Genomic DNA, 23,665 nt, shown 5'->3' on the forward strand with positions numbered 1-23,665 from the left:
TTTTTTTTTTTTTTTTAAAGAATAGAATTAAGTAAAAATTGAACATTTTAATTAAATTTGTTGGGAGTATGCATATTCTATATATGTATTTTTTAACAAATTAAGTTTGATTAAGGTGGATCTTAATGAAATTAAGGGAAAAATTTTGTTAGTCCTCTGTTATGAAATTGTAGGTAATTTCACTACTGCTAAAAAACACACTGAAAAAATTTGTGCCAAAAGCATCTTTTTCTTATAGCCTTCTATGTAAATCTTTTTCATTTTATTTCTCCATTACATTATGATTTTTGTGTTGAGTCATATTATATAAGAAATACTGATTATTAGAAGTATATCTATAAAGAAAAAGAATTTATGATGTCATTTTTGAAATAATTATACTATAGAGACTGATTTATTCATTTAGTTTTTGAAATAACTACAGAAACTAATCTGTCATCTTTTTTTTTTTTAACAAATAATAGAAAAAATTGATTAGGAATTGCATTGAGTGACAGTAATAGAAATAAACGCTAGAAATTATATTGTGTATTAAATTTTTTTGAAAATTAGAATGTTTACTTCTAAAAATTTCATGGACGGATTTGAACAACTATTCTATTTTATCTAACACTAAATTTTTATAAGTGATAAAAAAGGAAAAAAAAACAATATATAAAATTAAAAATGTATAAAGAACAATATATATAAATTTAGTCTTGTTGTTGTAGCATGTTAATTTAATAATATTTAGCTCTCACTTTCTTTTATTTTAGCAATTTGTATAGTTAGAAAACCTAAATCCAAATACAACTACTAAAGTTAATTGGCATCTGACCTACTTTCTTTTAATTGTTGCTTCAATAATGTTATGGGTACGGGAGAAGGTATAAGTCCTTTAATATTGCAAATGTTAAGGGAAAAACATAAAACACGTTTATAGTGATGTTAACATTTCTTATATTCTCAAAAAAAAAAATTTATTATATTCTTTTTAGCCAATAGCAAGACTGCATTTGCGTGGTAAATCCAAGGTGAATAAAAGATTTCAACGGTAAGATCTCAAGTTTTAATTTTTATTAGTTAATGAGTTATAATTCAAATGACATTTTTTTTTTTTGGGATACGAGTTTCATTCTTAATTCTGGACAAAAAAAATTTAACCTCTAATAAAAATTTCTGGATCACAATAGTCGAAAAAAATTGTTACAAAATTTTGAACAACTTTTTTTTTATTTTTTTAATTTTTAACAAAAGTAACAAATTTATAAATTATTTTTTGAGAATATTAAAAGAGAGAGATATGAGTCAAACACTAAAGCTCAAATAAAGTACATAAAAAAACAACAAAATGCAAAATCAAATTTATTTATGTATAATAAGAATATGGTATCCTTCACTCTTTTAGATGAAATATAGTTAGTTTTAATGTTTATTTTGGATAAAAATATCGTTATATCTCTTGTTAAAAAAAATTTAATTTGTATGTCTATTTTTTATTAATTTTCCTAATAATTATTACCTTCACATAATGTTTATTTTATTAATTCTTTAAGTTATCTCTTCTGATAACATTGTAGGATCTGACGTTTAAAAAAATGGTAGGATCCATGAATCCAAATTCAGAGATCGCATTGTAGTTTCATTATTTTTCTGTATTATTTATTTTTGTTTCATATGGTTTACATATCAGTGCATAAAACATCATTTATAATCCAATCTTTAATATTCACATAGAAATATTTCCTTTCTTTTAATATTTTTTAAACAACAAAAACTCAATTACAAATGCTTTAAAATTATGAAAGAAGGGTTTAAAATACAATTTTAAACTACAATTACTTAATTATAAATTTAATAAAACAGAATTTTTACAAATAAATTTTGTTGTGTCTCCTTCTAATAATAATCTTCATGTGATGGTACTTTGTGTTGCAATTTTCATCTCTAATTCATTCGTTTTTAATTTCTACATCCAAAGCCTCTCTTCTTAATTCAGAGTTTCATTCCGTTTATTCTGTAAATTTCTTTTTAACATCTCCAATCGTATGTAGTAAAACAGATTAAATAAAGTCGATTATTATGGTGTCTAAAAGGTGATGTCTAATTTTAAAAAAAATAAAAAATTAATATTTAATTTAAAAAGTATAAAAATAAATAATTTTTAAAATTTAAAATTTATTACAAAAAATAAATTAAACAAAAGACATAACAAAATAAGACCTTTATATATGAGATCAAAGATATTATTATTCAACTTATCATGATCTAGATTCCCTGCAACTTGGTCCAATAATGGGATTAGAAAGGGGTACCCCACAAATTTCGGGATAAAAAAGGGCCAAAAAATAAGAAACATCTTCTCCTTTTTTTTAATGCATGGGCGAAGATTCTGATTTCTTAATGCTACATAGGGCCTTTTCATTGGGCCCACACTTCATAGCCCAGAAAGCAAAAGTGAACTCTTTGGGGGACCAACATTATATATTTTTTTAATTAAATTTGAATTAAACTAATAATTATGTCAAAAATAAAACAAAAGGGCTAATAATAAATAACAATACACAGCACTAGGGATAGGAAAATATTATTTTCTTAATGTGCTCGGATGTATTTATTTTATAATATTAGCATGTATATAGGAAAGTATATAGTCCTTTTCAAAATTGAGAAAAAATGACTGAAAATAAAATTAATTATTTTTTTCTCTTGGATATAATAACTAGAAATTGCTTTTGATAACATGGTTATTTTCCCAGAAAATTTGTATGTATTTGAATCTCACTTGACCATAACATGCTATGGATGATGATGATGATGTGTGTTGTATGTTCGATGATAGTTTCTCTTATCTGTGTGGAATTTGGATTCTAATTAAGATTCTTTTTTTGTTGTTACATATAACCAAAAAGTATGGGGGAGTGAAATTTCCTCACTACTTCCTGTTTTTAATTTCTTGTTGCAATTATCATAGGTAGATACAACCACCAACTTGCCTTGTGGGACCCATTTGTGTTTTCATAACATTAAAAAAATCTTGACATTTACAAGTAATTTTTTCTTGTAGCGACTAGCGAGGGTAAAAAAAAATATATATTATTTTTAATAATTTTAATATTATAAATACTATAGAAATTTAAATTTTCCAAAAAATATTAATCTTAAACATTTAAGGATTTGAATCCTCTAAAGTTTGAATTTTACTTTAGAGAATAAAATGTGATCTTCTCTCATTGAATAATTTTTCTTTCATATTTATTATTGATCTCACCTATGAAATTAATAGTGAGAAATCACACATTACTCTTTAAAGTAAAATTTAAATTTTAGAGAATCCAAGTCCAGAAAAAAAAAAAAAAAAAACAGCACTTTGAATCATTTTATTCCCATCATTGCACCCATTAGATGCGAACAACGATAAATTGATAGTCTCAATTGGCATAACATGTTAAGTTCATTTGTGGGGGGAAAAAACACTTAAAGTTTTAAACTTTTAATCAATCCTTTTATGTATAAAAGTTTTACATGATCAAATCCCTAAGCATAGAAGAAAATCTTATCAACAATAAAATAAAAAACTACACAACATGAAATCATGTGAAGCGTAAGATTCATTCACATTAAGTGTGTTTGGTCATAATTTCTCACATGTCCAAGCAAATACAATTGAGGCCTTGAACGTGGCACTGCGTACGAATAAATAATTAAATATAATCACCCCTTATTTACTGGGCAGCTGATTCAACTAAAGAATGCTTTTCCAAGATGGCAATTGTCTCTTCCTTTGCGCTGCACATTGCAAAATAAATAAGTAATGCATATTGTAATTCCATATAAGCTGGTCCATATAACAAAGAATTCACCACGAAAACAAATTATAAAAGTAACCAAATATCTTAAAACACAGAAACGAGTAGTTTTGAAATGATCAGAGTAAATGGTTAAATTAATTCCTGAAAAATGGTTAAATTAGTTCCTGAAAGATCACTCGTTCTTTAAATCGGTTCCCAAAAGATTTTTTTAATCAAATTCGTCCTTTAAAGATTTTAAATTAGTCATGTTAGTCCTCCCGTCACTTTTATTGCTAACAATGTCAGAGTTTATTGATGTGGTACGTTAAGTAATATCACAACATACACCTAGTAGTCCTAATTGACTATTAACATGATTAGTTTATGAAATTAGACCACATCAAACCCAAATTGAGAGATTCCAATGCCTCAAATTCTCCTCTCAATTAGGTTTTAATTTGATATAATTTTATAAATTTATTATCTTAATAGTCAATTAAGACTTTTAGGTGTGTGTTATGGTGTCACTTAACGTGTCACATTAGCAAATTTTGACACTAACAAAGAAAGTGACGTAAGGACTAACATGACTAATTTAAAATTTTTAAAGGACAAATTTGATTAAAAAAATCTTTCGGGGACCAATTTGGAGAACGTGTGATCTTTCAAGAACTAATTTGACCATTTACTCTTTTCACCTCACCATGTGAAAGTGAAACAAAAAGTCTTGACAGAAAAATAATTATAGCCTTCTGTATGCATTTTGCAGCCTATTAAGTTTTCCTAATTTGATATTTAGTATCATTAGTTTTTATAAGGGTTTCTTAAGTTAGTACTCCATAAAGACTCTTGTTTAAGAAATTGAGAAAATGAAGTTTTGAATTGTCAATGTTTAAAAACATAAAGACTTATAATTTTTGGGTTAAAACTTAAAACTCATCTTTGATTCTTAAACCAAGTCCGTTAAGGGTCTCGGTTATGTAAAATCTTTTATATCAGAAACCACCTTTCTATCACAAATAGTATTTGACCCTTAACAATAGGCACAAACAATTGGTGAAATGCATAATCATATTATTTGAGCAATGCAGCTTAAAAGATTTAGATCAAACATATCTACCTTCCAGGTCTCAGTATCTTGTATTTGTGTGGTGTAGTGAGGTCCACAACTGTTGAACCTGCTCGACCTGATGGAAGCACACCGCCATCATATACAAAAGCACAATGCTCCCAAAGATTCTCAAAATCTCTGATGCAAACACTACTTGGCTGTCCACTAAGGTTTGCACTTGTAAGTGCTAAGGCAGTTCCTGAACCGCGAGCAATGACTCTAATGAAATTGTTATCAGGCACTCTAACTCCTATACTATCAAATCCCGGGTTCAAAGATTGTTCAAGAACACTTGAATCGCCTGTAAAATATCAAGGCATACCATCACATATGTAGGATCACAACCGAATTTGATGTTTATATAATAAATGTTGACAGAACAAAATAAGGCTACAGCTTCAAACTCATTTTGAGTAACTTACAAACCTCGAATTAGTACAACTGTAACAGGCCCTGGAAGCAGGGAATCAAGCAGGCCATGTGGCAAGTGGTCAGTCACGGCAAAACGGTATATGTCTGATACATCTCCAACACAGATAGCCAGAGGGCTTGTATGTTTTCGACCCTTGATCTCATAAATCCTATTAACTGCTTCCAGCGAGCTACAATCATACCCCAATACAAGGCAATAAGTAATTACCAATCATTCATAAATCTGTCTCCATTGCAGTGTCATGAGACATTGAGACACAAGACCAGTCTTTGCCGATGTAAAAAAACTGAGACATATTATAAAAGAATGTGATGAAGTGATTATTTTCACATGCTTTGTTTAATATGGGAGAAGTGTAATGAGAAAAACTGTACTGTGTGAAGATAAAACGTAATTAGATATGAAAAAGAACAGCTCATACCAAGCATCACAAGCAAATCCATAGAGTGTGTCAGTGGGGACCGCAATAACCTTGCCAGCTCTCAAGGCTTCAACAGCCTCAGGTGCGTACGCATCTGTTGCAGGGCGAAATAAAGCAGTTCCTGTCTTGTTATCCAAACCACAGGCCATGTTTTTTGGAAAATCCCTTCTCAGCTTTCTACCACCGGGTTGCAAATGAGGTGAAAATGATGACTTGCGAATCCCCGAAGATAATAAGGAAAAAGTGTAACTATTCTCTGAAGACAATGACGCATCAAGTTTAGATTTTGATAGTAAATGAAACAGGAAGTACTTTTAGCCACGAAGCTGTATTGAAGTTTAAAAGAAAAACACGTAAAATAGAGAGAAAGAGACAGTGAGAATGAGAGGGAACTGACAGGGAGAAGGGTTGTGAGGAAGGAAATGGCACCTCGGAAGGGAAGAAAGAGAGGCAGTGCTGAGATTCTTGTCGGAATATGCATCCTATACCAGCTGCTTCTTCCTCTTCCTCTGCCTCCACTGCATCAATCAAACCCAAGGTTGCAAGAACCGAAATGGTCATTAAACCGATCAAGTGACCGGTTTAACGATTTACTGATCCAACCAAGGTCGAACCGTGGTGGTCTAATTAAATATATAATAAAATTATTAAAAATTCAATATACAATTTTCAAATATTCAAATTCAATGATTTCTAAGCTAATAAAATTCAAAGTTTTACATAATAACTTGTTCACATTTTATCATTAAAAATTCACAAAATTAAAATTTCTAATTAACTTCTAAGTTTTAATCAAGTAATCAGCAACAATACTCATCACCAAGGTTCTGAAAACCGAATCAGTTATCGAACCGCTCTAATTACTAGTTTATTGGTTTAACCGATTCAACCATAATTCAACCGGAATAACGGTTTTATAATAAAATAATAAATAAAATATAAATTAACACATTAAAACATAATTATAGTCTAATATAAACTTTAAAATGTCATCCAAATCAAAAGTACTACAACAACCAAAGTGTTATAATCTCACCAAATATAAACTCAGAAGTCAAATAACAAAATCATCAAACTCAAAAGAGAAGAGTCATGTTCAAGAACCTTCAGCTACTTCGTTCAATGTTTAACTTTGTTCCATGTTTATTGTGCTAGCAAAAATTCATAGATGGTAAACTCCTCTCAATGATAGAATATAGTTGAAGAATTATATTACTCTAAAGCAGGGAAAGCAGGGGAAAAAAAGCTGATGAGCACAAAATGCTTGAGCAATGGAAGACAAAAAGTGCCTAATTAGCCTGTTCAACTGTAATGAGGAGCAAAGGGATACAGGATAATATATTTTCAGTCATGTTGATTTCAATTGATTAAATATTGGGTAGATTCTTAAAGCACAGTTGGCATGAATAAGAATAATAATGGATAATGAAAAGGTATGAGAAACATGAAAAATAAGATGAAACGAATGGAATTAAAAGCTCAATTAATAGAATTAAAAGCATATAGCAAGGAATGGCAACGAATGGAACCTCAATAGCGTAAGAAAGTGATACTCAAATTCTGGGATTCTAATAAGATGATAGTCAATTTTAATTTTTAAGACCTGATCTAGTGTAGCATCAATGTACTGTCTAAGCTGTGCTCCCAGTGATACAAACAAGAGAACAATCATAATTCATAAATTGTGTTCAGACGACCTAAGAAACATGCATTTCAATTTTTATCAGAGCCTCACAGCATCATCATTAAAACCAACAATGCTTCGACACTGTAACTGTAACAATGCGAAACAAAAATTGAAACTAGAACGATTGAAAACAAGAACTGTAACAGCATACTAATCATTAAAACAACAATTGAAACTTTTAAAATACAGCAAACCAACGACAAAACAAGAACTGTAACAGCATACTAACCATTAAAAGTTAAAACAACAATCAAATAAAACAATAACTGAATAATTAATACAAAAAAAAAAAACAAGAAAAAGAAAAAGAAATCACCTTAGGCAGGTGCACGTTCTGAAATTCGAACAGATCAGAGAGGGGGAGCTGGAGCTTTAAAACGCGACGGAGATGGCTGAACGATAGGCTGAACAGAGGCACCAACACGCGACGGAGAGGGCTGAACAGAGGGTTAAGCAGCTCGAACTGAAAGACGAGAGCGCGACGGAACAGAGGCTGAAGAGCGGCAGAACCTCGGCGAGACAGCGGCGGAATCACGGCGAAACAGAGGCGGAATCTCGGCCAGAAAGGAGGCCGAAGCACGGCGAACGAGGGCGGAACAGATACCTTGCGACGAATCTGTAGCAGTGTGGACGGCGGCGGTGACTGAACGTTGAAGAACGGCGACGAGATGCAGAGCTGCTTCCTCCAATTTTCGAGTTCTCACTTCTCTTCTCTGCGTTCATGCGTCGAGTTCAGAGGCGAGAGCCAGGGAGAGAGAGAGAGAGAGGAGGGAAAATGATTAATTTTTTTTTTTTTTTTCCTGAAAGTGGCCAGGACCCGATTCGGTCAGATCGGCCGGTTTAACGGTTTTTGACCGATTTTTGAAATAAGCAGCCGATTTTTTAATTTCCGACAGGTTTTTAACGGTTTCTGACTCAAACCCAACCCTAATAGCAGCCCTAGCAGCCACCTTCTCCATCGCTGAACTTCTCTCCTCCGTCAGAGGGTGTCGTCGCCGCGTCCTCTTCTGCTTCAGCCTTTGTTGTCCCTCTGTTTTTTCAATCGCAGCTTCCTCCTCTGCTCCATCTGGCGGCGTCTCTCTCTTCTCTAGCCAACGACGTCCCCCATTGCTCTGCCATCGCCCTCTTGAAGCCCGAGTTCTCCCTCTGCCGTGCCGCCTCCAGTCTCTCCTCCAGTTGTGCTGCCTTCAGCTGCGATTTGTCCCTCCACCGAGCTTAGCCTTGGTCGCCTCCAGCCTTGCTCGCCTCTGTTAGGTACATGACTCTCTTTTTTATTCGATTTTGAGTTTTGAGAACACATTCTGTTGATGATTGCTCAGCTGCTGTGTTGTGAAACTGTGAAGGTTGTTCTTGCTTCTTTATTTTTTTTGTTTAGTTTTATTTAATTATTCGGTTTTGTTGTGTTCTTGGTTTCTGATATGGAATTGCTTCTTTTTATTTAAATTGGAGACTACATTAATATTTTTTATCCTGTTTAAATTACTGAGTTAGTAATTGCATAATATTGATTTTATAAATTTTTATTTATCTAAATTGCTGATTTTCTAAAATAATGGTTAAATTGAATGATTTCGTTGAATATTTTTTACTTTCCTATAGTGTGCACGCTACTCATTGAAATGTTATATAGTTTCGCCGGTTGTTTTCATGTACTATTAGAACTTAGAAAATTTATAGAAGTACTTTGTCTTGATATGCTGGTTGACTTGTGTAGGGGCAGAGAATTGCAAGATTGCTTTGAAAATTGAAATTGAAATTGTTCTTACCTCATATTTTGTTATTGAAATCTCCTGAATATTTGGATACTCGGGTTGTGTTTTAGTTGTTGATATAGATCAATCAATTTGTACCATTTGAAATAACTTGGATTCTGAAGCTCTGAATTTTTATTTCATATGATATACATACCTGTTTTTATTATTAGGAGAGTTTTAAACTGCGACTGAACCAGAAAATGTTTTGGTTTGAGACATGCTTAGTTCATGTATAATTGTCCGGTTCTAGCTTTTGAATAATTTCAGATACATGAGTACATCCTGTAGAGCATTTAGAATAAGAAAATACGCAGATCTTTGTAATGATGATATAAACTGGTTATTCTGCTATTTTGATTTTGTGACCACTAATTTTTCTAGGCAGATTTGCCGGAGCACCTACATAAGCATTGCTTGTCTAGGTGGATGACATAGCTTTTTGAAAAATGAGGTGAAGTTGCTTCAGTGGACCACCGGGGTATTGTGCCATCATCATTATAAACTGTGGGTAAGGGTTAACTTGATCAGTTGTCTACTTGTGGTATTTTCACTTGTTGATATCAAGCATGCCCTCCTGGTCCCCTTTTGTTTTTGTTTTGGGGCTGAAATTCGTAAGACGTAAACTCATGGAAAGATCGGAATTCTTTTGATTAGAAAGCTTGCCTGAGAAATCTATCAAGATTATTAAACTCTGGGTTCTTTTGGGAAGTTCATGAAGTGGCAAGACCTTGCTGAGTTTCCCCATCACAAATCATTCTAGCATCAATGTTGCAAGGGTTTCATTCAGGGTGTGTGATGAGTGTATGCAGGCAAGTTCTAATTCTGAGGTCTATGACTATTTTCAAAAGCTATATTTCATTATACTTGTATTTTATACATGCATACCACAACTTCTAGTCATTTGTATTTGCAGATGCAAGAGAACGGGATGCAAGCAAGACGTTGTTAATGCAACTTGTGATAGAAAGTTTCTGTTCCCTTCTTTATTTTTGGTGTGAAGCAGACAATGGACTCCGAACCTTGATTGCTTGAACTAATTTCCTATTCAGAAAGTGTATGAAAAGAAGGTCTATGACTAACTCTTTTGTTGAACACATTACCAACTAATATCTCTTTGATTTATGATATCTGTTATTTAAGTTGAGTGAGTATAAATTATTGAGGAGTGCTAGGGGGCTAGCAGGTTTGTGATTTGTAACCATCAATTAGCCAACATTAGTGTTTTTAATGGTGTGAGATTGCATCTAATGGTGTGGGATTATTCATTTTTCTTTTGCTGGTTAAGTGCTGGCCAAATTTTAATAAAAGTGCTGGCCCCTAGACTTTTTCTAAATTAAATACTAGAGAGTACCGTTATTGTATTGTGATTTGTAAGGTCGAAAGCTTAATTTTGTATTTCTGTATATGATGTTCATTCTTAGTCTGCACTTTTTGAAGTATTCCTGGCTGAAATCCGACCAACTCCAATTAGGTTGGCACTCAGGTCAGCACCTCAATCAAAACCACGTAAATCTTTTGGTTGTGTATGTCACTTGCATTATATTGGTCCAATTTTCTAGACCAGCAAAGATTAATGCTTATAGTGCGATCTGGATGACGTGTGTAGTATGAGAGATTGAGGTCACAATTGAGTGTCAATGTTGGAAGAGAATATTGGTACCTTCTCCATGATGTGAGTTTTCACTCTCTAAGTTTTACAAAAAGCAGAGAACATAATTAATTAGTTATTTTTCTTAATCTTAGTTACATAATAATTGATGCAAGCAGAGCCAATTACATTTAAATGTAGATAATTCAATTACTTATAATTCTAAAAGTTACTTTTCTATATGTATATAATATGCTAGCTAGATTTATATTGATTTTTAAAAGACACAAATATATATATTGAAGTATCTGAATTTTACAAAAATAAAAATATGTTTTTTATGGCTAAATCTTAATTATTTCTCCATTACATATATTGATTTTTTTATTAATACATTTATTTTCTAAACTGTAATCTATATTACAATACATGCATCGATTTATGAATATATCATAAAAAAGGTCAATACATACATCAAATATATATCTGGTTCACTATTCCAAGACTAATTAACTCCTTTAAGTTTTTCGCTTTGACTCGTTCTTTCTAAACATTGACCTAATAAATTTTATGGTGATCCTGTATGTACAAACATCTTTTATAGTCAAGTCCAACTAAATTGATACAAATTCAGCAAAAATAATACATGCATCTATCACTTAATTTTTTGTTTTTGCAGTCTTTTTAGTACATAAATTTTATTATAAATTAAAGCACATAGATTTTACACACAATACATAAAGTTTTATACATAATACTTAAATTATTTATGGATGATATAGCACATAAATTTTTATACATAATATAAAAATTTATTGATATATAACACAAAAAAATATTATATTGTATATTAAAATTTTTGTGCTGTGTATCAAAATTTCTGTACTCAGCATCTTTATTGAATATATATAAAAAAAAGAAAAAGAAGAAGAAGACAATAATAACGGGAGAGAAAAAAGACGAAGAAGAAACAAAACAGCAGCATCAACGCGTAAAAGACGATAATAAAAGATGAAGAGGAAAAAAAAGCAAACCTACCTACAAAGAAAAATAAGTGCACCATAACTTTGTTGAAATTTGATTTAAAAACCATTTGAACATCTAATTTTATTGTTAATTTTATATTTTGAGTTTTTAGCTTCAATTTTAATGACTCTAACCTTTTTTTAACGATCTAATTATTATAATTAGCTATTAATTATTCTAAGATAGAAGTTATTGACGTACCTTTTTATGGCTAATACCACATCTTGTTTATTATTATTTCTAAAATTTCCCTCATTAATATTTAAGGTCATCACTTTTTATCTATTTGCCATTTCATTATATTTGATTTGATTTGATTTATTCTATTTTAATAATACATTACTCTCTTATCTTTTTTGCTAAGTTTGTTCCTATGTCCTAATTTAGAATTCATCTTATTGACTACAAATTGTTTAATTTATGCAGTTTAGAGGATGATGGATTAGCAACTTTAATTTCTCTTCATTTTTTACTTAAGATTAATGATCATGACAATGACATGTATATAAAAAAATTGCAAGACAAATATACTTTGAGGCAAAATTTTCCAACTAATACGCTGCATATTTTCAATTATAATTATAGAAATTTTGTTTCTTGTATCAATGCTATGATTAATCTTATCAGATGCATACTTTTAATTTAATTGATAACTTTTAACAATTGTATGAATATTTGCGAGTAATTATTATTTTCTTTTCTATGTCAAATTTTTCTTTAGCATTGCTTATGTTATATTTTTTTTTTTTTGATGTTGCAGAAATTAAACAAATATCATTCAACCGTTTCCATTAAATTACTTTTTTGATGGAGTTACAAAATAAATTATGAATTATTATTATTGAACAAATATTATATGAAGACTATATGCTGTTATTGTTATTTTTTTGTTTTGCCAAATGAGTATTATGTATGTTTTCATTTGATCATGCATGATTGACAATAATTATTTAAATTTTATAATAATACAAATTTTACGAGTTGATTTTAATATATTATTTATTTATTAGTATTTAATATTAATTAGTATAATTTTTAGTAAAATTCGCATTAATTAGGTTTAAATAAATTTATTTTTTAACATATAACTTTATCCAGGTGAATACAGGAACTATTTGTAAACAAGAAATTTAAATATGACCATCGTGAATGTGAGTTTAAAATTAAATGTACAAGAAATTTTCACCACTTAGGAAATTACAATAAAAAGAAAAGGATAATAAAAACCTTGTAACGAGCTTATAAATTCTTTAAGAACATAAAATTAAGTAAGACTTTTTGAAAAAAAAATTATTATAAACTTATAGATCTCTAAATAAAAATACTAAAAAAAATCTCTAAAAATTACAACACTTACATATTTACCTATACTTTCTCTTATCTTTTTCAATTTTCTATCTTATTTTGATATAGACTTATAAGTTCACTATTGCAGTTTTTTAGAGACATATATATAAGTCTATCACAAAATTTTCTTAAAGAATTTATTTGGTAACTTTAAAAAAAAAATTATAAATCTATTACAATATTTTTAAGGTTTAATTACTCTACTGGTCCCTATAGTTTCGCAAAATTTTCAATTAGGTCTCTATACTTTTTTTTTTTAATTGAGTCCTTGCACCAAATTTTTTTTTAATTGGATCCCTACACTTTTTTATCCTTTTATTTAGGTCTCTGTACTAATTCTTTTTTTTTTAGTTGGGTCCCTATAAAATTAAGTCAATTACTACTAAGAGGGACTTAATTGAAAAAAAAATAGTATAAGGACCTAATTAAAAAGAAAAAAAATATAAAGACCTAATTTAAAATTTCACGAAACTATAGAACCAACAAAATAATTAAACCTATTTTTAACAATGAATTATCTTATTACTGACTTGGAAAGTCAACACGCTTAGGACAATTAAGTTACCTATACGAAATTTATTTGAAATTACTGAAACGAGGCCAATTAATTTGTTGATAGTCCTTGGTACCTTATTTGGTGATAAAAATACTCGTTTCAAACTTTCAATGAATCAGAAAAATCTCATATATTATAATGTTGTTAAACTTATCTTAAAGAATATAACTTTTTGAAAGTCATAGTCTAATCTACATTTATGAGATAAGATTATTCAACTATAATTCCAAAACATAGGTAATTGGTCCCCTCTACCAAATCAAGTATAGTAGTAAAATTCAACAAGCTAAGTCAACACTCAAACCAAACAAACAATCCAAAATTGTTAGAAAATTTTCTGAACCAGGAAAAGTTTGAAATAAATAAAAAAGGATAACTTCTAAAATAAATTAAAGTACTCTTTTAAAATTTTATCATCATTAAAAATGAATACCTAGTCGTCTTCTTTATATGAATTTTAAATTTCAAATATAAATAATGAATTTATCATTTTTATTTGCTGAGAGAGAATTTTTTTTTCCGTATTTCTTTATAGGCAACATTAGGATTTTATTCACTAAAAAAAAGTTGGGTAAAAAAGTAAATAAAAATAAAAACAAAGATTCATTCAAAGCGTATTTTATATTCAGTGGATTTTGTAATATAAGAAAAAATGATCAAAATCTTCTAAAATAAATAAATGAGTAAAGTGGTAAAGATGTCCAAAATAGTCCATCATTGACTTCCTAATTGACTAACCCTATCTTATGTTTCACACGTGTAATAATAAATTATTATTATAACTATAATTACATTTGTTATCCTTTATTATTTCTTGCAAAATGCTTATTATTACTACTATATATATTCATTCTCAATTCAACATTCACTTCGTGCTTTCTTTTATATCCATAATCATAAATTTCCCAAACTTATACGATTATTGGAGTTGCATAATCACAATTGCATAATCACAAAGTCACGACAACACAGCAATGCAAGATTATTGTAGGTATTATATATTTATCGAATTTAACTATTATTGTATGTTAAGTCTTTTTAATTTCGTCAATAATTTTGAGTTCTGCCATCTTAGTCTTATTCTTTTATTGTCTTGTCTAATCTGCATATTTTGAGTATTTAGATTTTCAGTTTGGTAATTGCAAACATAATTTGAACAAAAGTTATCAAGGGAAAATAAATATTTTTATATGCCCAAAAATATATATAATTTATGAAAATTGTTACCTAGATTATTTCTTTATCAATAATGAGTTTATCATTGTAATTATTTTTTAGTGAGAGTACATAAAAAGTACATAGTATATAAAGTGTAATAAGTCAACAAATATTTTCTAAGGGAATTTTTCATTCTCTCCAACAATGAGAAGAACTTATTTCTCTTCCTCTCTTAATCATTTCTGGTTCATCAAACCATCCACGTCACAGCTTGAATAGCTTAGGGCATGAGAGGAACCCCGTACCCAGTACCCTAGCCCTCCGTCCTCGTCGCGGTTCCCAGGTCATCAGCGCCGCCGTCCCCAGGTCCTCTTTGTCTTCGCTGGCCTCTCGAACCCGGCACATACTTCAAAATGGAAGCTGGCATAAATATGTTCGTTATGCCTCCCGTGGACGAGAAGGATGAGGCAGAAGAAGAACCTATACCGTACAAAGTCTTCTCAAATACCACGGTGGAGACGGTGCCCTACATGATTTTGCAACTACGTGGAATTCTGGAAGAGCTTATGCGGCCGATGTTAAAGGATGGTCAGGACAACCTTCTAGTAATACCAGAAGACGGTCATCCACTGTATCATCATGCCAATTCGGGACATAGGCTGTACTTCTATTTCCCTAACGACCCACCAGGGCATGAGGGTGAGGGTGATCACCATTGAAGCTCGTTAATTAGTATTTTACACATCTTTTTTTATTTTGAAGCTCTTACCGAATATTCAGATTAACGGTAAAAAAAGTGTCAGAATTTATCTTATATGGCTATGACTGATGTTACCATTACACAAGTCATTACAATTTGCACAAAAAGAATTATTCTATTTTAAAATTATTATTTGAAAAAAAAAATAAAAAAATTTCATGTCCTAAGTTGTTCAAGCTGTAATATTGATAGTTTGATGAACCAAAAAGGATTAAGAGAGGGAGAGAAATAAGTTTTTCTCATTGTTGGACAGAATGAAAAATCCCCTTAAAAAATATTTGTTGAGTTATTACATCTTATATACTATGTACTCTTTATGTACTCACACTAAAAAATAATTACAATGGTAAACTCATTATTGATAAAGAAATAATCTAAGTAACAAAAATAACTATTTGTAAAACTTCACTTATTCAATAATATGTTTTGAAATTACCTCTAAAAAATAGGCGGATAGCAGCCAAAAACTAATTTATAATAAAAACAAATTTATTTATTACTTAGAATTTTAGAAAGAGATTTGATTTGTGCGTATTTAACTATTTATCATAATTTAAAAGTAGATATAAGAATTTGCTTTTATTTAGCTTTAAAGAATTATCTTTGATTTTTGTGTTGAAGATACCAAAGCACAAAAGGAGTGGATGGATTAATCAAATTTTCTGAGCATAGTTAGATTAGTCAAATTTTTAGTGATATAAATTATTCAATCCTTATAAAAAAAATGAATATATTTTTATGGTTATTAAAATTAGTTTTTTCAAAAGATTGTGTTATGGTCATTATTTGTAAAATATTGCATTTATTAAACATATTTTTTATAGCAATTAGTTATAAAATTTTGTTCAAAAGTATTTTTGAAGGTAATTAATTATCAAAACTCAAAAAATTAATTAACATATTTTTGTCTGTCAATAATTGTGAAAAGAAAAATTTTATTTTGATTTTTTTATTTATAGTAGCTATATTAATGACTAAAGATATATATGTCAATAAAAAATATTATAATTTTTTCAACGGTTATTCATAATCAAATGACATAATCTTTCTGTACTCATTTAAAGATCGCAAGTTCGAATCTTATTCCTAACTTTAGAAAAAAAATACGGTTAATTTGTTTCAAAGATTATTGGTATAATCATTCAAGATTAAAAATATTTTTAAACAACATTTAGTGACAATGAAAAATATTCTACTAAAATAATTATTTGTAGTAAAATATGATAAATTACTACATATTACGAATCTGTTGGTAAATTTTGTAAAATTTATCTCTTTTATTATTAAAGAAAAATCTATCACAAATTTTTGTTGATAATTTCAACAAACTAATTCCATTGATATAATCTGTCCCTAATTTATGTTTTTTATCGGTGTTATTTTTTGTAGTAAAAAATACTTTGTTTTTTGAAAATGAAGGTAAAGTCATAGGAGCTATGAATATTATTGAGTCAAATTTGCATTATATATATATATATAACCCTTTATTATTATATTCTGTTTATTTCGAAACTAAGTCTTTTATTCCACCTTGGTTGGTGTTGAATTTTCTTGTCTTTACCAAAAAAACAAAAAGGGTAAAGACACAAAAGCCAAAGGAAGTTACGTTTTTCTTCAATTTCTTTTTTCTTTTCTTCTTTACAATTTTTCTTTTTCTTTTATTTTCTTAAAATATCCCTTTAAACTTTTTAAAGTCTTACAATCGATTGTAAATTGTTATCTTAAAAGGCGTGGAAACTCAATATCTGTGCCAAAAAAACAATAGTATGGGATCACCCCATACCATTATTAGTAAACAAAAATAAAAAAAAATGAAAAGTAAAAAAGAGATTCTGAAAATGTAGATTGATGCAAATTAAAGAAAGGAAACATCGTGTTTTGGAAGATGCCTTTAAATATATCAAAGTGAATTTTAATTTCATGTTTATGTCTAATGCTTTCTTTATCTTGTCCTATATATTAGTAAGTGTTTAAAATTAATTAAAGCATATTCATTCCCTCCAAAAGTAGAATACAAAATAATGAAAAGAAAAGAAAAGAAAAACAGACACTTGGCACATGCTTTCAAAAATCAAATATTTTAGTGGTTGTGAAACTTTAGAGTAATTCTTTCTTATTGTTTGAATTTTCTTCTATGTTAGGTAGAAAAACATACATAGTTAAGATCAAATGCTATTCATATCCATTTAAGTAAAGTGATACTATATTTATAATTTTTTTTTCTATAAGATGTATATTTTGTTAATCTAACTGTTAAATTATAAAACATATAATAAAGATCATGCATTTATATCATGTTTGCGAAATTGAATATTAGTAAGCATGTAATTGAGGAACAATTTATTTATTTATATTTTGGAATTGAAATATATATATAAATCTATGAAATTAAAATAAAGAATAGACATAAAAAGAAACATATCATATTAATAACAAATACATATCAAAATTTTATGAAATCATTTTCATCACATCACAAGTCCTAAAAAAAGCTTGAGCATTATTCTAAAATTTCAAGTGGTTTGTGGGTCCCACTTAAGACTCCAAAACTTGCATTGCATGAAAAGAAGTAAATGGTCAACTATCTATCTCTCTCTCATTATAATATATTTTTTTTTTCAAAAGAAAAAATTTCAATCCAACGGCTAATTAATCACAACCTTTTGACTTTTTTAACTCTATCTGAATCCCGTTGTAGAGGACCCCACCTAAAAGAGAAGGGTCTTCATCCTACTAAGATTGTGCCACGTGTACTTCATCAATTGGAAGATGAGTTTGACCATTTTGCATCAATGAGACTTTCTCTTTGACCAAATTTGCCATGCATCTCGTTCTATTTTTATTTTGATTATTGGGTGTCATAAAAAATTAAAAACATATATATATATATATATATATATATATATATATATATATTATCTCTTCAAACAAGTAAAACATAGCATCATCACCATGCATTGTTAAACAAAGGATTATATTATGTTAGTTTATTTTTTTTTGAGGGAGTATAGAGAGTTAATGGAATATCTGTACAATGTGTACAATAGAGGTTTAGGGATATCTGATTCAGTATTAGAGATATAACCATTAGTGTTATCTTTTCTTATTAGCTTAAACTTTTGGAATGAGTGATTGCATGACATAGTATCAGAGCTCTAGATTCGAAAGGTCAAGAGTTCGATTATTGGTGAACCCTGGAATGAGTGGTTTCATGACATGAGATGTTTATTATCCATGTACCCGTTACCCGGATGGTTATTCTGGATAATATGGCCGTATGGGTGATATTCATTTTTTAACTCATAGTCCATTATACACATTGTACAAATATTCCATTGGCTCCCTAGCGGAATTTTTTTTTTATTTATATTTTGCATCCTTTCTTAATGGTATTTGAAAAGATATGGCTGTGGTCCTGTGGAACCTGGATTTAAAAAATAAAAATATTCAATGGAAAATTTCTTATGATAGTAAATGCTACATTTATATTTGCTTTGAAATTTCTCGTTGATTTTTCATAAACTTTAATTGTACTATAATTATAATGCTAATATTGTAATCTGATCCCTACGTACCTTGAAAAAACTATATATTTAGTGTTCTTATGTCAACATAATATAATTATTAACTAGTAGTGAAAAATAGTTAGATACTATTATTTAATCAAATATTGTACTTATACAATTTTTAAATATATTTATTGAGCTAAATAATTTTACTAATTAATTCATATATATTATATTAAGATTCGATAAATATATAAAGTTAGAAGAAATATAGGAACTAATACTTTTTAAATGATCAATATTAGTTAAATGTTTTATTGTAAATTTTTTAAACACATTATTATTATTATTATTATTATTATTATTATTTTGGAGTATTTGAGGTTTAGAAGTTAAAATTTAAGATTTAGTATTTAAAATTTAAAATTTAGAATTTAAAAAGTTTGAATTGAAGAATGATATTAATTGGAAAAAAAAAAACTCTTTATTTAAACTCATAAAGTTAACTTTACTATATATTTGACCATAAATAATTACTTATTAGAAAGAAATGATTATATTATTATACATTGAAATTATAAACAACTTAATTAAATCCTTATAAATATGTGAAGCATTTTTCTTTGACTAAAACCACCACCTTTGATCTTCTTCGTCTACATTTCTGCTTTTCTCCTACCTTCTTAAGAAACCAAAAAGATTCAACCTCACTATTCTAAATAAATAAATATATAAATAAAGAATTATTTAGTTCATATGTATATGTATATATATATATATAAGTCCATAGTAACTTTTGTTAACGGTGGTATTTTGTTAATTAAGCTTATTATTTATTTATTATTATGGCTGTGGAGTTTATAAGCGGTTATGATTGTGGTGGTGATGGTGATCATAGTTTTGTCAGTAACAACGACGCAACGACGGCGGCGGCGGTGGGAGAAGCAGCTTGTGGTGGCATTGAGAGTGTTGAGAAGCTCATGGACATGATTTCAGAACAAAAACATGAAGAAAATGATGATTATTCATCACTTGAAAAAGAAGAATTTGCAGGTGTTGCTGTTTCAATTCTTGACAACAACAAACCAAGAACAAGATTATTGGGCCATGCTCGTTTCAGAAGAGCTCCATCATCAACTACTCTTCTTCCTAATAATCTTCAATTGCAGCAAATGGTAACATTTTCTTTTCTCTTTCTATTCTATAAATTCTGAAAATGTTTGGTAATCAAAGAAAATTAGCCAAAAACAGTCATAACTTGTCTTATTTAGCATTCATTAATTATTGCGATAATTAATTAATGATTTAATGTTAAATAAAGCAAATTTTGGCTGTTTTTTTTTTGTTTACCTAGCATTATCTATAAATTCCACGCCTTAAATTTCTTTCATTTATAAGTAGTATTAACTATTAAGTATACTATATTATTATTTATTAAATTTTCTTTTATCTTCACCTCAAACTAAATATTAGTATTAGAGATTTTTATTTTTTTGTAATTTTTTTTTGGTGACATTATTTTTTTGTAATTTACTTTTTCCTCTTGTATATTTGCTGAGAACAATTTGGATAAATTAAGGATACATTTTTAGGTTATTTATTTTAATAAAAAAAATATTTTTTTATTAGCAGTTAACCAAAAATATTTAAAAATATAAGCTAAAAATATACCGTTAGATTCTCAGACTAAAAAATTAGACTGATCTAATAGTTAAAAATACTAAATTAAAATTCTAGTGGCCTTAGTAAATTTTAATATAATGATAGGATTTAGTAAGGGGAAAAGCAAAATTTATTTACATATTTAAAATTTTAAAATTATGAATCCAAAAATTTATGTTAACTTATCCATTTTTATAATAGAGTATAATTTATTGTTGTTGTAGTAGTATATTATTTTTTAAAAATAATAATTGCCAAATGAAACTTATGTTCATGTTGTTTCTTTTTTTTAGGATCATGAAAAAGAAACAATCAATGCAACAAGATTTTTTGAATTATCCAAAGAAAAAGATGGTTTTTCTCCACAACAAAGAAGTAAGGAGGAGCAAGTTTCTTCTTCTGCTTTCAAGCTTTATTGTCCTATATCAATTCTTCCTCCTCTGCCTCAAAGGAAGAGAAACAATAATTACCATGATTACCCTTCAAGATTTTCCCATAATCAAAAGAACAATAATGTTGAAGCAAACAATGGCTCTTCTACAAGCATTGACTTTTCTACAACAAACTCTTGTACTTACTTGTCAACGTTGACTAATAATATTGATGATGATCATGGCTTCCAAATTCAAAGGGTGTCTCTTAATAAGGGTTCTTCTTCTTCTTATATGCAAAAACCACCCTTATCCAATTCATCTTTGAATAAGAGGAAGTGCAATTCATTGGATAATAATGTTCAATCCTCCTCTTCAAAGTGCCATTGCTATAAGAAAAGGTAATATACTGCTGCAGTACTACTATATAAAGGTGAAAACTCAGGTACAATCGACTTCACGTGAAGTTGATAAATGAGAATTGTTAGATGAAAATTTAGTCAAATAAGTCAAATCATCTAACGACTCTCAGTTATAAACTTCACGTGAAATTGATAAGCTTGAATTTTCATATACATTTAAAAATAATAAAATTAAACTTTTTTTTTATTTGAAACTTACTCTTTTTAACTTTCAAAAAAGTTGGAAAAATTGACCATATATATAGTTTCTTTAAATTAAGAAATGACAATATGTGAAAGTTATTTATATTTATCAATTTTCTGGACAGAGATACCAATAGCTATAGAAACTATATATATATATATATATATATGGTCCATTTTTCCAACTTTTTTTTCACAATATATATTATACAAGGGAATCTTACCTATATATATAGATCATCGAATCTATCAAAATTTTCAAAATCCAAAACTCCTAACATAATGATATTTACATGATGGGTTACCAATATTAGAATAATGTAAAATAACATGTAATAAAAGAAATAGAAAAGAGATGAATCAGGGAGAAAGAATACTCATTATTAATACCCCATAGATATATAAGTAGTGAAATTGATTATTAAATTTATTATTTTTGTCTATTATTTTTAGTCATTAATTCAAATTTTTTAATTTTAATTCAACAGTATATTTTAGCCTACACTTTTAAATTTTAATAGCTAATTGATGGCAAAAATAATAAATTTTTATAGTTCTAGTATTCTTTTTTATTTTAATTTGTTGTAGATGTGTCTAAATTAGAATAATGTCCTAAATTCATAGCTGTAATCATTAGCATTTCATGTCCTTAATTATATAACAATTAAGCATTGAATTAATGACGATGATGCAGGAAATCGAAGTTGAAGAGAGTGATTAGAGTGGCAGCAATTAGTTCAAAGACTGCAGATATTCCATCAGATGATTTCTCTTGGAGAAAATATGGTCAGAAACCTATTAAGGGCTCTCCTCACCCTAGGTACTTATGTTAGATAAATTCTTATTTTTATTAGGTGGAAACTCAGGTGCAGTTGACTTCACGTGAAGTTGATATATAGATAAATTCTTATTTTTATCAGCTATCAACTTCACGTAAAGTCGATTGCACCTGAGTTTTCACCTTTTTATTATCCAATTGTTTTGAAAATATCACACCGGATTTAATTTGTTTTTGGAAAATTATATTTTCAGAGGTTATTACAAATGTACGAGCGTGAGAGGATGCCCTGCACGTAAACACGTGGAGCGTGCAGTAGACGATCCAAACATGCTTGTTGTAACTTATGAAGGAGAACACAATCACACATTAACACATGATGATTATGCTAATGATGCTGTTATCCTCCAATCATCTTAATTAGTAATAGTTTATAATTAAATTTATATAAATTATATATACAGCTTAAGAAAGAATCAGGTATAGTTTCCAAAGTATAGTAGTGGTGTATAGTAATCTTTCACAAGTCTTCTTGGAATATTGTAATTTTTATTGCAATTACCTTTCTGACTGGTCAACAATCTGACTTATTAGAGGCATACTGATGTGTTTATAGGAATTTTTTTTATGGGTTGCCTTTTTCTTTTTTTATATATATTTTAAAATTCGTTGAAATATAGTATATATTTAGTTAGAAATATATTGGTGAAACACTATATATGTTGAATTTTTCTATACAACGTTGACCACATTTAAGAGTTAAATCCTCTTAAAAGATTGTTATCTTGATGCTTCTAACTTCAAACTTCAAGGTAATAATTTTGATAAGATACATATATAATAATTAAATATTCACTGTGTTAATTTAGATATTTTTTATAAGTTTAATATTAATAATAATTAATTATAATAAAAACACATAAAGAGTACATAATATTAATTATAAAATATTTTTTTATAATAATTTTATTCTATTATATAATATTAATATAACCAAATACATATATTTATACAGTAAATTGCTAGATGTATATATAATAACTAGTATTTATAACCAAATATATATTTATATAGTAGACTGTTATGATAATAAATTAATAACTTTCTCCTAGCACATAAATTAGTTATAATA

At 28.5% G+C, this 23,665-nt stretch overlaps 2 protein-coding genes and 1 long non-coding RNA gene across 10 annotated transcripts; 2 read left to right on the forward strand and 1 right to left on the reverse strand.

The window, feature by feature from the left end:
• Positions 1-3,572: 3,572 nt before the first annotated feature.
• On the reverse strand, positions 3,573-8,665 carry LOC112756100 (uncharacterized). 8 transcript variants are annotated; one of them, XM_025804529.3, is made up of 6 exons: positions 7,739-8,665; positions 6,165-6,358; positions 5,736-5,991; positions 5,308-5,483; positions 4,891-5,182; positions 3,573-3,768 (listed from the first exon to the last, which is right to left on the reverse strand). In XM_025804529.3, exons 2-6 carry the CDS (start codon positions 6,214-6,216, stop codon positions 3,705-3,707), a joined length of 840 nt encoding a protein of 279 aa, XP_025660314.1. In that variant the 5' UTR covers positions 6,217-6,358; positions 7,739-8,665; the 3' UTR covers positions 3,573-3,704. The 8 variants fall into 8 exon arrangements, with proteins under 8 accessions (XP_025660314.1, XP_072054516.1, XP_072054518.1 ...); XM_072198415.1 differs by having other exon boundaries at positions 6,165-7,041; positions 7,739-8,246; XM_072198417.1 differs by having other exon boundaries at positions 6,133-7,041; positions 7,739-8,246.
• LOC112756101 (uncharacterized) lies at positions 8,419-10,579 on the forward strand. Its single transcript, XR_003179157.2, has 4 exons — positions 8,419-8,676; positions 9,558-9,684; positions 9,831-9,985; positions 10,090-10,579. It is a non-coding gene; the product is annotated as an uncharacterized lncRNA (long non-coding RNA).
• An 8,983-nt stretch (positions 10,580-19,562) lies between these two features.
• Positions 19,563-23,167, forward strand: LOC112756102 (probable WRKY transcription factor 7). The gene is made up of 4 exons (XM_025804535.3): positions 19,563-20,292; positions 21,073-21,551; positions 22,450-22,575; positions 22,788-23,167. Exons 1-4 carry the CDS (start codon positions 19,963-19,965, stop codon positions 22,951-22,953), a joined length of 1,101 nt encoding a protein of 366 aa, XP_025660320.1. The 5' UTR covers positions 19,563-19,962; the 3' UTR covers positions 22,954-23,167.
• The last annotated feature ends 498 nt before the right edge of the window (positions 23,168-23,665 follow it).

Source organism: Arachis hypogaea, chromosome 6 (genome assembly GCF_003086295.3).
Source record: "Arachis hypogaea cultivar Tifrunner chromosome 6, arahy.Tifrunner.gnm2.J5K5, whole genome shotgun sequence".
NCBI lineage: Eukaryota > Viridiplantae > Streptophyta > Magnoliopsida > Fabales > Fabaceae > Arachis > Arachis hypogaea.